This window comes from Erythranthe guttata, chromosome 2 (assembly GCF_056151865.1).
Source record: "Erythranthe guttata isolate IM_541 chromosome 2, IM_541, whole genome shotgun sequence".
Classification (NCBI taxonomy): Eukaryota; Viridiplantae; Streptophyta; class Magnoliopsida; order Lamiales; family Phrymaceae; genus Erythranthe; species Erythranthe guttata.
The window spans coordinates 8338448-8352967 of record NC_142534.1 but is presented as its reverse complement, the minus strand read 5'-3'; the positions used below and the strand labels follow the sequence as shown (position 1 = coordinate 8352967).

The 14520-nt window shown below is 35.9% G+C and overlaps 2 protein-coding genes and 1 long non-coding RNA gene across 3 annotated transcripts; 2 read left to right on the top strand and 1 right to left on the bottom strand.

The window, feature by feature from the left end:
- Window positions 1-1201: 1201 nt before the first annotated feature.
- LOC105958221 (uncharacterized) lies at window positions 1202-3188 on the bottom strand. Its single transcript, XR_001172819.2, has 2 exons — window positions 3083-3188; window positions 1202-1442 (listed from the first exon to the last, which is right to left on the bottom strand). It is a non-coding gene; the product is annotated as an uncharacterized LOC105958221 (long non-coding RNA).
- A 3236-nt stretch (window positions 3189-6424) lies between these two features.
- Window positions 6425-8564, top strand: LOC105958202 (serine/threonine-protein phosphatase PP1). The gene is made up of 4 exons (XM_012982209.2): window positions 6425-7007; window positions 7115-7674; window positions 7758-7937; window positions 8016-8564. The coding sequence occupies exons 1-4, from the start codon at window positions 6818-6820 to the stop codon at window positions 8034-8036; spliced, it is 951 nt and encodes a 316-aa protein (XP_012837663.2). The 5' UTR covers window positions 6425-6817; the 3' UTR covers window positions 8037-8564.
- A 4330-nt stretch (window positions 8565-12894) lies between these two features.
- LOC148772258 (uncharacterized) lies at window positions 12895-14146 on the top strand. The gene is made up of 2 exons (XM_088814913.1): window positions 12895-13862; window positions 13955-14146. Exons 1-2 carry the CDS (start codon window positions 13037-13039, stop codon window positions 13969-13971), a joined length of 843 nt encoding a protein of 280 aa, XP_088671039.1. The 5' UTR covers window positions 12895-13036; the 3' UTR covers window positions 13972-14146.
- Window positions 14147-14520: the final 374 nt, after the last annotated feature.

Below are 14520 nucleotides of genomic sequence, written 5' to 3'. Positions count from 1 at the left end.
GGTATGACAATTATTAACAAACTTATATTTCAACAAGCTAGATGGCTAATATTGAAAAATTACTCAATTTAAATGTAACATGTTTTCATTTATCAAACAAACTTAAGCTTTCAACATTCAGTATTCAAGCACTACTCTTAATCATTCGATTGTGTATTCAGCATTTAATGTTCAACATTTAATTGTATCAAACATAGCCTAAGCTGAAAGTTTAACTTCCAAAGCAGTATTGCCTACCGAAGGCTGAATATATGGCTATCGCAGAAGCTATAAAGGAAGTTGTCTAAATGATCGAAGTGATTCAGGAGCTTGAATTTGAACATTTTCCGCACGAACTAAAACTACTATAAAATGGTAACATCATAGTTTGCATGTAACACCCATTTTCTAATTACACTTACTTAGTAATTTAGAATATGCTAGAGGAAGACTTATAGAAAATAATGAGTGTGGAATGCTCGTTTTAAAAATCACCTTCTACCAATAGAAAGTTACGCATAAATTTTTCTTTTAAAATCAGAGGAAGAGTGTCCACATAATACTATATCATATACACTTCACCAAATATCAGAAAAGGAACATGCATGACTAGATTATTGAAATTATCAAGAGTAAAGATTAGGAATTTCGGACAGATTTGGTAGATCAACTTAGAAAATTAATATCTCTTGAACCCTTCATGAAAGTACTTTGAAAATTTAACCACATACTCTAATATGGGTCGAAACTACTCAGTTAAAAACAATTTTAAAATATCATTAGCCATTTGAGAGAAATAATTAAACATATGCAACTGTACAGTTTAAAAATCAAGAACAGGAGAGGGAGCTTTGAAAATTATTTATAAATTCCCTACTATTCTAAAAACTACCAAATTTTATACGAAAGTAGATAAGTGATTTAGGAACATATTACAAGTTAAATGGATTCATTTGAGTAAGAAAAAATTCATATATTGATGCATGTCCTAAAATGACTCATCATGTGCACAGTTACGGAAATTAATTCATAATAAATTCTTGACTTGTCCAAATGATGCAAAACACCTACCAAAATAACCCTAACAGAAAGACCTATGACTCTGTAAAATTACATGCAATTCTAAACAGAAAGTATATTTAATACGGATTATCGAACAACAGAGCAGAACACAACATATAACTACCCGATAAGCATTATATAGAAGTTTGGCAAAAAGAGGAAATCAAAATCCTAATTATTATTAGATGCAATGTTCTTACTAATAAGATCCCCCGAGGGGTGGAAGAGTACGATAATAGATATCTAAGACGGTATCGAAAGTCTTTAGAATTAAACTATATAAGTAAAACAATATGGCTAAATTAAGAGCACACAAGATCCACACGCCTTCCATATGAACACATCCCTCGATCCTCGAACTCGACTCCAACTTTACGACTCGTGCTCGGGATTGAAAGTACCTGCAAACATTTCAACACCTATATGAGTCTTTTGGACTCAATGAGAATTCCGAAGAAATACCGAATACACATAGGCAAACAAACATATATTTATGATATGTATATATGTATATATACCATCTCAAATCGCACATTACACAATATAAACATTTCATTTTACCTCAATCGTCATTTCATTGAGGGACTTTACCAATTTACCTTTATCTTCTTGGATTACCTCTTAGACCTTCTCATTTTAACTCTTAGACCTTCCTTTCATTATTTCATAAGGAGTAAGAGTAAATCCCTTACAAGGGAGTCGTCATTCTTTTACACACACATTCATTCTAGTGCTCATAAAATCTGTTGGAAAAACATTTTTTTTTTGTTCGGATATCCTTTGGAAAATCAAGTAAAACCATAGACAATAAGCCTTCATTTATTTGGAACCCGTTTCATAAGTGGAATCAAACCACACACTCTTCATCTCATTTTTTGGGTACCGGTCCCTCATACCCCGTGCTTATTCGATCTATGTTTTACAAGACTTTTCAATTTAAAAAAGACGTGCAAGTGATGTTAGTACATACTTTCATTCATTTCAAGCAATTTGATTAGGTGTGTGAGAAAACATTTTTCGTTCGGATATCCTTTGAAAAATCAAGTAAAACCATAGACAATAAGCCTTCATTTATTTGGAACCCGTTTCATAAGTGGAATCAAACCATTTTTGGGGTACCGGTCCCTCATACCCCGTGCTTATTCGATCTATGTTTTACAAGATTTTCCAACTTTAAAAACGTGCAAGTGAAGTTAGTATATATTATTCATTTCACATATTCAAAGTTAACTTTCACATAAGCACACATATTTCCACATATTTCACAAAGGCACATAGTTTAGTCACAAAATCACAAAAGCAAGTGAGACACATAACAACTCAAGCAAAGAACATAGATCACATATTTACACATATAGCAAAACAACTCAAAGCATTCGGTTATTTATAATTACTATCTCCAAGTTTCATTAATTAAAGTTCAAGCCTTCTTTCTCAAGAGACTTGAAGTTTTCTTTCAAGTAGCACCAAATTTCCATTTATTTCATTTTCTTTCCAAAACATTTCGAACCATCAACAATTCAATCACACAAAATTCCATTTTTATTAATCTTGTCCTCGGTTTTTACTTCGTATATTATCTTATTAGTCATAATAGATCATAAACCATGGATTGCAAGCTTCCTCGACCCGAAGGGAGTACACTTACAACCTCGTAGGTCAATATATATATACACATAGAAACATATACTTATATATATAGCACATATAGATTATAAATAAACCATGGATCAATTACTTTCTTCGACCACGCAGGTTTACGAAAACCCTGGATCAAAGTTTCCTTAAGATCATGCAGGTCTAGTATATATACATACATACATAGAAATAAAATTACACTATTATTCTTAGTTCTTTAAGATTATATATTTAAAGCTTAGATTCTTACATGCATGGATGATCAAAGCATAAATTAAACACAAAGTTTTATTTTCTTTCTCCTTTAGTTTTCGGTCACCACAAGAACATTAACAAGAAATTAAAGAGAAGAAAAATACTATTGGTGTTGAAGCACTTGTAGCAAGAATTCGAAAATTCTCACCTTAATCTTCTTAGATAATTGGAAGGGTGTTATTTCCTTTTCCTTTGGCCAAGAATTGTACTCTTGAAAGAGAGATTTTGGGGCTTTCCTACACTACTAATTTCGAGGAGAAGAGAAAGAGATTTTGATCTTTGATCTTTAGGATGTGTGGAGAATATGAGAAAATAGATGAAGGCTTGGGTTCTATTTATAGAGTAGTGGGGACTTGCAACCTTAAAGATTAAGAATTGAAGAGTGACCTTTTTACAATTTAGGAAAACTTAGGAATTATCTAGAGGGACTTCTTTGGAATTTCATTTAACTATTAAAAAAAGAAATTCAAAAGGAAAATCTTAATGTACATGGGCTCACCTAGAGAATGGTTGTACTAAAGGAAAATTTTGGTCTTGTGTTGTACCATGGTCAAAATTGAGGGATGAATAGGAGGAATTTTCTATTTTTATTTAAGAAAATATGTGATTTAAAATTCTCCTAACAAATAAGTTCTAGCAAATAAAGGAGTATAATTAATTTCTAGATTAATAATTAACTAAGATGATCAATTTAAATTCGTCCAAAATTATTTCGGATTAATGCATTCTATATGAAACTTCACCGGTTATCACATAAATAAAATCTTAAACTAATAAATGCACATAAGAAATAAAATCACTTTAATTAAATGGATGCTAATTAATGAAAAATTAAATTATCGGAGACGCGGGTGTTACAATGCGTTTAGTTAAACGATAAAACTCAATGTGTATTATGACAATAAAAGTACAACTCACTTGATCAAACATCAAGTGTTTGATGAGAGGTCTAAATAAATTGAGGTGGGATTGCATTTTGTAAGAGACGTTATGAGCATTAGACTTCGACGCTCCTACCACCTCCTTCAACTTGTCGCTTGACTTGCTTATGCTTTCCTACCGTGCATCGGTATTATCTCTCTGAACTTTGACTCCAATTTATTGGGTGTTATTCCTGCCATAGCTCTTGAACTCAACTCTTATGTTCAATTCAATTTTCCACATACGTCGCCACTAGGTTTTGCATGATTTTGCACGTCCAAGATCCCTTCACAAACAGTCTCTTAACATGCCAGCAAAATACTCAAGAAAAATATTTTCCGGTGATAAAAGTAAGAGAGAGAATTTGCAAACTAAACGTACTAGCTGAAATTTTGTAACCCTTCTCAATGAACCCTAAGCCTCTTATTTATAATCAAAACTCAGAGTTAGTATTTGAATTTAATTACAATTCAAGATTTATCCTAAATTACATTCATTAACTAATTAGAACTTTAGATTTGCCATGTTGATTTATATGCCTATAAAATCTACTCTTTATATTGAGACAGATTAACCGTTAAGACATTAATGTTCCAACTATAACTCTTGTGTGTGTACATAATTGAATTAATAAAAGCAAAATAAAGGACACAAGAATTTAATGTGGTTCAAACACAATTGTGATCTACATCCACGAGAACGTGCAAACAAGATTTCACTAGTTTCGGATAAAGTGTACAGTAATTGGACTTAATAAAAAAAAAAACTAAAGACTCCATCTGTGTGTTATACGCTGTTCTCGCACACAACTCTAACTTGTAATTCTCACAACAGTTCCTCCATCCGCACTCTTGAACTCCCTCCAATGTCGAATTATTTTCAGACGATGGATCGACCTCTCCCAGATCTTTTGAGCACTTCTCCCGAAACGTCGATCTTCTTTATGGATTGGTAGAAGAAACTCGTACTGCTGCCACACCTGACATGTAGACAGGGTTGCAGCACAGGTTGCACCCTTCAAAGACTTCCAGTTGAGATTTTTCGGTTAAAGCTCTGAGGTTCTACGTTGGAATTATGGGCTATATATATGCACGAATTTATTCTCCCTAAACCTATCTTGAACTTAAAGAAATCAATTCTAAGGAATTAAAGTTCTTTATGATCTCTACAACCTAAATTAGATAAGCAAGAATCTTTAAAATATATTTCATAATCTAATATAAATTATAAGGAAATAAATAAAGTTCTCAAATAAATCTTTATAAATTTGGACCATACAAAATTTTCTAACAAAAACATGGAATGAAATCGATGTCAAATTTTATCGAAAATCCATACATTTCTCCAAATCTCGTAAGCCAAAATCTCGTGCCAACATGCACTAGATCACATATCTTCATAATCCTTGTTGACATGGCAACTTCAATAAGTAATAAATGAGGCATATGAAGCTAGATTACTTGACTAAACAGAACTTCATGTTTGCTTCTCTGCTTATACTGGAACGGGCCTCGACAAACCTCTCTCGATGAGACATTTAATGCCAAAGTATAAACAAAAAGCCCAATTAACTTTAGAAAATTCCGCTTAACTTAAACCCAATTCAACAAAAAAGCCATTAATATAATTCGATTAATCTACCGAATTGACATCATCAAGCACATATGTTATACAATCTTCCATTGACAAATGTACTTAGATAGGTGCCAAAATTAAACTATAGAATTTCCCCAAGTGATGGAATTGTATACTGATAACTATGTACGACATTCTTATGCCTCTAATACATGTATTGTTGGCAACAAGTGATACCAATAAAAATGGTTGTTGTTGCTCCACAAGGGGTGGAATAGCGGTTGGAGTAAGAGAGTTTGTGTCAATTGACCCATGTTCGAATTCATTGCAACGGTCTCTAGGTCAAGTTCATCATAATTACCCTATTGTGGTTTCCATCTCTTATATAATTTACGAGCTATTCCATAAGAGTGGAGGTTTATCGAGTACACTTATATAATTGACTGGAGGTTCCTTCATTGTATATAAAAGAAAATTGTTGTTGAACTTTATTTACATTTCTATTTCTTTGGTTTTTGAAACACAAACATCGTCTCCTCTCCATATGATTTTTATAAAATTCAACTCACTAATGTCGTCATAACCAAGGGTAGAACTATTATGTGGCTGGAGGGCCATTGATGCCCCCAAATATTATTTGTCTACGTGTATTTTTTTAAATATATTATCTAATATAGATTACTGCCCCCAAAAGAAATCATTAGCTATTTAAATATGACAAACATATTAAAGTTTTCAATTTTAATATTACCAGTAATATTATACAAAAAATATTGTGTTAATCTTTATTTATTATTTCATTGTAAGTATTATTTAGTAATGTTCGTGCTCGATCGAATTTGAAATTTTATTTTTGTTACTTCTTAAATTTTGTCCCTGTAAAATTCTTGGGGTTGTTCCCTGAAATTTTACACCTCCTAATATTTTGTTCCAGTACTTCTGCCCTTAGGTGTGATCGTGTTTGGTCAAAATCAATGGTTTGTTTGTTATTATTATACTATAATTACTATTATGTTTCTTATTTAATTATTGTTTTCAATTTGAGTATATTTAAAGAGTAGGAATTAAAAGAAAAATTAATTACTTGTAGAGAGAAACGAGGAGAGCAGTTATCAGTTATATCATGGTAGAATGCCAACATGGGCAAATTGACCGAACGAAATAATCCTGATATAGCTCTGGCTAAAACAAAATTAGAGAGAGAAAATATAACCTCAAGAAAATATGGTAGAAAAAAGAATAAGAAAAGAAGAGATCCATTAGTCTTTATTAAATTTATATCTGTCAATCCAAATATCCTGTCCAAAATCATCCTTCCTACGCATATAATCTTCCACTTTTTTTTCTTGTCCTTATATATCTCAATTTAATTGAAATCTCGGGTAGAATGATGACAATGGAGGGGAGCATGGATAAAGGGGTATTGGAGGACATAATACAACGGCTATTGGACGGCAAAGGAGGGAAACAGGTTAAACTTTCGGAGGCAGAGATTCGTCAGCTCTGCGCCAACGCCCGACATATCTTCCTTTCTGAGCCCAATCTCCTCCAGATTCGTGCCCCTATTAGGATTTGCGGTAACTTTCCGCTTTTTTTTTTTTTGGTTTTTGATTTGTGATTTTGAAGGCCCTAAGCATATTTGAATAAAGATTGTGTGGATAACAATTTATGAATAATAATTCAGGTGACATACATGGACAATACCAAGACCTGCTGAGACTGTTTGACTATGGAGGGTACCCTCCTAGTGCAAATTACCTATTTCTAGGAGATTATGTTGATAGAGGGAAGCAGAGTTTGGAAACTATATGCTTACTATTGGCTTACAAGATTATGTATCCTGATAAAATATTTCTTTTGAGGGGAAACCATGAAGATGCCAAAATAAACCGTATTTATGGTTTTTATGACGAATGCAAGAGGAGATTCAATGTTCGTCTTTGGAAGATATTCACCGACTGCTTTAATTGTTTGCCTGTATCTGCACTGATTGATGATAAGATACTATGCATGCATGGTGGGCTTTCTCCTGAATTAACAAACTTGGATCAGATAAAAGATATTACTAGGCCTACGGATATTCCTGACAGTGGTCTCCTTTGTGATTTGCTTTGGTCTGATCCTGATCCTAGAATACATGGTTGGTCTGATAGTGATAGAGGTGTTTCGTGTATTTTTGGGCCCGATGCAGTTGCTGATTTTCTCCAAACTAATGAATTGGACCTCATTTGTCGCGGTCATCAGGTATTTATTAAATATCATGTCTTAACTTTTCTTGTGAATTATTTACCTCAAAATTAATAAATTTGCTGATTGTTTGTGAGCAGGTGGTGGAGGATGGGTACGAGTTCTTTGCCAAGAGACGACTTGTTACATTATTTTCAGCTCCAAACTATGGTGGGGAGTTTGACAATGCAGGTGCTCTTTTGAGTGTTGATGAATCATTAGTTTGTTCTTTTGAGATATTAAAACCTTTGGCAAACACTTCCAAGCTGCCTCTCAAAAAGGTATATTTCAATTTATATTTTTTTTTATCAAAAAACATTTGTCTGAATGTTGACAAGATATTCTACATATTTTGACAGCCCCCTAAAATTGGAGGATGATACATGAGAGAAAGTTTATATGAAAGTTTGTTGGTAGTGAATAGCTGGAGTGGAATGCTTACGTCATCATATTCATAACCCAACAAATTTGAAAAGCTCTGAATATCACTAAAGAAAAAACATGTGTAAATTGGAGAAGCACAAGTTGTTTGACTTTTGTTTAATAGCTTAGGGTTGAGACAACTGTAAACGTTGTTTGTTTATTTGCTTCTGGCTAATGTAATTTTGTTGTATCATTTTGTATATCCATTATGTGTTTTTTCTCTCCTTTTTTTCTTTTCTTTTTTGTTAGTCCCTTAGACCACCTCAAGGTTAAATGTATACACTGTTTAAGGCTTTTTAACGCATGGATTTGTCTCGTATCCTCGTTCCCCCTTTAGATACTTTCATCTAGGGGATAAACGAGCTAAGCTCGAGTTGAGTCAAGTCTAACGATTTTGGCGAGCTCGAGCTCGATCTTTTCGAGTTGAGCCCATTTTGTGTATGTTTTTAATTTTTCGGAAAAAAATGCAATTTGCCCCCTAGAAATTTTAAATTTTTGCACTTCCCCTAATAATAAATTAAAAAAAATTTGACTCCTCAGTTGTACTTTGCCCTAAATCACAGTGATTTGCTCCAAAATGGTCGAGACGATGACGTGGGATCCTTGGAAGATATTTTGGATGATAGCTCGTCGGGGATTCCACCGGAGGGGTACCTGCAACGCCGGGAAGGGTTTCCCGGCGTAGAAGCTCCGACGATCAAGTTAGTTTTTATCAAGAGATAATCGAGTGTGATATGTAAGAGAGAGCATGGGAATGATAAGTTGAGAGTAACTCCCTATTTATAGGTGAGGATACTTGATGTGTAAGAAATAAGCAAATTTGTCCTAACTCCTCTTCTTGGGCCTGATATAACTTTGGGCCAAATACAAGTGAAAACTCAATCCACGGCCCAATAAATGATTAGGAAACCCCATGAGGACAATTTACTCCATATCAACTACTCCCCCCTACTCCGAAGTCTAGAAGTCGTGATTAGACTAGGAGTATTATTCACGTGTTGTCTTTTCGCCTTACATCGTTTTTTCTATGGTTGTATGACTCGTGCGCTAATCTTGCCGTAATGGCTTGAATGTCTCTAGCGGTTTACATACTCGATTTGATAGGCTATTCTTGCCTATTATAACAATTCATTTTTGCTCGATTCGACGCCTCGTTTTTTCCTCGATTAAACAACTCATTTCGTTTCGATTTAACGACTCGTTTTCGCGCGATTTAACGCTTCATTTTTGCACTTACCTCGCCTCATCTCGTTTCGATTTAACGACTCATTTTCGCGCGATTTAACGCTTCATTTTTGCACTTACCTCGCCTCATCTGTTTCGATTTAGCGACTCATTTTCGCGCGATTTAACGCTTCATTTTTGCGTTTATCTCGCCTCATCTCGTTTCGATTTAACGACACATTTTCGCGCGATTTAACGCTTCATTTTTGCACTTACCTCGCCTCATCCGTTTGTTGGAGTAGGTGACCAACAAGCCATTTTGTGGCTGTGGTCTTTCCTTTTATCTTGTAATAAAACAATCGTTTTTTCGTTCGTAATAATAAAATATCTTATTTGGCATTCTATATCTGTTATCCCATGCAAGTAGCATAGATATAGTCCTAACGAGTTACTCTATTACTGTGAGTTGATCTAGTAGAATCGTGAGATAACTCAGCAATGTAATGTAACTGTTAAACCTTGTTCCTAGTCGATGGGTTACGCCAATAATGAGGATACCGGCCTTTCCCTTTTGAGACTAGCACTTAGTGTATGTGTACTGCGTCTCATCAGTCCTCGGTGTTGTGACATCGGCATACTTGAGTGGGTGCTCATACTGGATGAGTTCACTGAACTCCCTCGCCCTAGAAATCTATAAGTGGTTCTCATTCATCGAGTAATAGATTTCTAAGATATAGTTGTACACCATTAGTCCTTAAGACCCAGACATCACCGTGACTTCACTAGAGGACCGATTGTATTGTGACCTGTCCCTGAGTCCCACCGCGGACCACTCCAAGGGCCAACGTTCGTGCAATCCGAAATCTAGTGTGAAGTTTGTGCATTGTAGTAGGGGATTCGAGCGCTTGAGTAGTCATGGATGTCCTGTGTGTTCTGACGGTTTATAATCCATGGAATCTCTGGCCAGAGTTGATCGTGGGGTGATTAGGGAAATGTGTTTCCCTAAGTCGCACACGAACGGATTTATAATACCTAGAACGTTCGCACGGTTATTGAACTTTATAAGAGGTCTCGGTGAACCAATGCCTCTAGTTCAATCGGGACATGTGCTGCGAAAGGATCGTACTGTATGCTAACTATATCATAAGGTTCTTGCAGGCACTTTATTTGTATCTAGGGAATCATGATGCGTAGTTGCTAGACGCCAATCTTGATTCGTTGGGCACCGATTTGATCGGGGATTAGGTAAAACGAGTTTTACTCTAATCGGGACTCTTGGGAGGAGTTCGTTTAAGAACAATGTGTTGTTCGAATCACAAAGAGTTGTGAGCCCACGGCTAGCATACACCTGAACCATTGAGGGTCACACTTCTCGTGTAACATGGATCCTTGATAACAATGAGCATAGGTTAATATGTTAATCTTTGCAAAGTTGGAGGTCAATATGATTGAGTCCAAGATTCGTAATTGTGGATTACGAGTCGGAATAAACGTAGAGAAAGAGACATGCGGAAATTAGTGAACTTTCTAAATTGAGAAGTTTCCCAATTTAGCAGGTCCACTGAAGTGGAAGTTTCCAATTTTGGAAATTGAAAATTTTGAAGAGGCACTCGTATCGACGAGGACTTCGAGCTCGTCACAAATATAATTTTGTTATAATTTTGTGGACGATCGTTTATTAGAAACGAGGCCGACGAGGGAATGGGCTTAATGCATCAGTGGGACAAGCCCAATGACTTAAGCCCACTAGGGTTGAAAACCCTAAGTATAAATAAACCTCAAACAAGAGTTTGAGATCAGATTTTTACTCACAAAAACCCTAGCCGTCCAGCCTCTCGGCCGCTGCTGCCCCGCCGCTCCGGCGCCGATCACCGCCGGAATCCGCCGGTTCTTTCCTCTCCTTTCTCTATCGTATTCCCTTGTTATCTAACCGCTTTGTATCTAGTGCTACAGTAGGGGGAGATCCGTTTATTCGAGGTGAAACCTCATTGGAGAGGAGTTGCTGCCCCGACGAAATTGCCACGCCGCTGCTGCACCGCCGCACGCGCCGCTGCACCGCCCACGCGCCGCCGTCGCCTCACCTTCGGACCAGCTGCCGTTTGGTGGTGTTCCTGCAGCCCCTAGGAGTGGTATAAAGCAGCTTGTACGTGATTCGTATTAGGTTTCGATTCGTCGAAATCTCACGCTACAAGAGGTAAATAAATCAAAACTATCGTAAATTAATTCGAGCATGTTTGTATGAATTATAATTTATGATTATGAGTAATATGTGATTACGTGTTTCGATTTTATTGAATGATGAATAAGCATGTTTCGTAATTTTTGGTTTTACGTGTTTTCAATTAAATCGATAATTACCATATGTATGGCGGAAGCGTTAAGGTACGTTGACTATGTGATTAGTTTATGCATGTAATCGAAACTAGTTCGATATAAAAATTTTAAATTCCGCTGCGTATACATGCACGATCCCCAACAGTGGTATCAGAGCCACGGGTTAATCGTTTATTTGTCAACGTGTTTATCGTTTTCGAAAGCATGCTTCGATTTGTTGAATTGTTGAATTATTGGTGTTATCTAATTGGGTGGTTTAATATTAATTAAATATTTTGAATATTTCAGAAAATATAAAAATTTTAATTTTGAAAAATTCGATTTTTGCTGCTGTTTTTCAGCTGACCGAGCCGGTCCGGTCGGACCGGTCAGCACAACAAAAAAAAAAAAAAAAAAAAAAAAATTAATTTGATTTTCTGAAATTAATATTAAAAATTAATTGATTTTTAATTTTTGAAATTATTTATCAATTAAACCCAATTAGATAATTGATCCATTAATTTAATTTGAATTCAAAGAATAGTGTTGGATTAATTATTTAATTTAATCGTTAAATTAGTTTAATTAATGGAACACAAATTAGATAGCAAATAATTAATGGACTTCATTCTTATTTGATTGATTTATGAATGAAGGGAGTCCGTTAATTATATTTGCAATTAATCGTATTAATTAAATAATTCATGAGATGAATAATTGTGATTAAGTACGATGATGATCGTATGTCTCTCTTAGGATCAATATGCGTTTCCACATACCTAGAGAACATAGTTCTAGGAATCACAAACGATCATAACCTAAAACTTCCGATGAGCTAATAAGATTTAATAAATAAAATCCCTCATTCTTAATTAAGAATAATTATCAAGCTATAAAGAAAAACCAAATTGTTGAATTTTTCTTTCCTTCTACCAACAATTAAATTATGTGTAGCCTCTCATAATAGTGTAGTAAGCCGTGTTAGCGGGGAGTGCTATTGTGGGATAAGCTGTAATTTAATTGACATTAGATGGAGATACGGTCATAGATAAAATTATGTTGGATTAATGTGTCAGCTAGATTAACTAGGGATTGCATTAGTTTGATATAGTTGGATCTATGACATCACATATTGGTAGGCTAGACTTGACACACGAAGATTTTGATATTCGCTAGATTAACTTAGGTCATTATCAAGTGTGAGGTAAATCGATCTTTAGGGTCACATAGTGATGTGATTGATAGTACTCTACCTTTAGGCTTATGTAATCGGGATAGATTAACTACGGGTTACATTAGCGCTATTGGACCTAAAGCCCATTAAAGAAAAATAAGTTTTCTCGATTGTCTGCTAGAGGGTGGTGGAATTCGATAAAATTAGTGGGAGAACAATTAAAACATAAAAGTCCAAAATTTTAATTGTAACGATTATTACGAACTAAACTCTAATTATTGTCTTCTTAAATTTTTCTCAGCAACAATGTCCAAACATCCCCTTTCCTCAATCCTCGACCAAAACAAACTCACCGGTCCAAACTATTTGGATTGGCTTCGCAATCTGAAACTCGTGCTCCAAGTCGAGGAGCGTCTCTATGTGCTCAATGAACGTCCCCCCGCTGCTCTTCCTGCGACTGCTACTGCTGACGAGACTGCCACTTTCGAGGCATGGAAGAAGGACGACCTCCATGCGTGGTGCTACATGCTAGCATCCATGGTGCCAGAGCTCGCGAGGAAGTATGAGTCTCACGTGCATGCTTATGATATCAAGCATCATCTTGAAAGCATGTACAGTGAGAATACTAGGGCATCGAGGTACTCAGCTACCAAGGAGTTGATCACCATGAGGCTGCGTGAAGGGGCTTCGGTCCACGAACACGGTCTCAAGATGATCACTCTCCTTGAGAAGTTGGTGAACCTTGATTTCACCCTCCCGGCCGAGCTCTCGGTGGATTTGATCCTACTGTCCCTTCCTAGTTCTTATGAATCGTTCATAGTGAACTTCAACATGAACAAGCTCGATCCACCATTGGATGAGTTGTTGAACATGTTGGTCAGCTATGAGTCCACGATCAAGAAGGAGAAATCAGTTCTCCTAGTTGCTCCTTCTGCAAAGAAAGGTTCTTTCCAGAAGAAAAGGAAAGAAAAGAGTTTCGGCCCGAGCAAGAAACTTGAGAAGGGCGAGTCGAGCGGAGTGAAGAATGACAAGGTCACCAAGCAAGTTGATGACGCTTGCCATCATTGTGGAAAGAAGGGCCATTGGCGACGCAACTGCAAGGCTTACCTCGATCAGAAACGTTCTGAAAAGGGTACGTATTTAGTTGAAGTTAACTTGTCCGTTAAATCTTCTGCTTGGGTATTGGATACTGGTTGTGGCTCACATCTTTGTAATGATTTGCAGCTCATGACAAGAAGTAGGAAGCTTAATGTGGGTGAGACCTACCTAAGAATGGGCAACGGAGCAAGAGTTGCTGCTGAAGCCATTGGGACAATTTATCTTTCTGTTTTGGATTCTAGTTTTTCCATTGTTTTGAACAATTGTTTATTTGTTCCGTCACTTATTCGAAACCTTATTTCTATTCCTCTTTTGGATAATGAAGGTTTTACTTTTGTTTTTGGAAATTCGATTTGCATTATACAAAAGGAACAAAATATGATTTGTAAGGGACAACTTATAAACAACTTATATGAACTGAATCCAAATGAAATACCTATTAACATTATATCAGCAAAACGAAAAGATATAAGTCTTAACCCCGCACAACTTTGGCACGCTCGACTAGGTCACATTTCCTTGAGAAGGATGGACAAGTTTGTAAGTGAAGGAATGTTCTCCTTGGAGGACGTGAAATCACTTGAAACTTGTGTATCCTGCCTCAAAGGAAAAATGCCCAAGACTCCCTTCAAAGGGAAGATGGAACGAGCCGAGGGTCTTTTGGATTTGATCCATTCAGACGTGTGTGGTCC

Excerpts from the sequence above, each read along its gene's own strand:
- LOC105958202 (XM_012982209.2), top strand. The coding sequence starts at position 6,818 with ATGATGACAATGGAGGGGAGCATGGATAAAGGGGTATTGGAGGACATA. Across the intron at positions 7,675-7,757 it reads TCATTTGTCGCGGTCATCAG|GTGGTGGAGGATGGGTACGA; the intron begins GTATTTATTAAA and ends GTTTGTGAGCAG. Across the intron at positions 7,938-8,015 it reads CCAAGCTGCCTCTCAAAAAG|CCCCCTAAAATTGGAGGATG; the intron begins GTATATTTCAAT and ends ATATTTTGACAG.
- LOC148772258 (XM_088814913.1), top strand. The coding sequence starts at position 13,037 with ATGTCCAAACATCCCCTTTCCTCAATCCTCGACCAAAACAAACTCACC.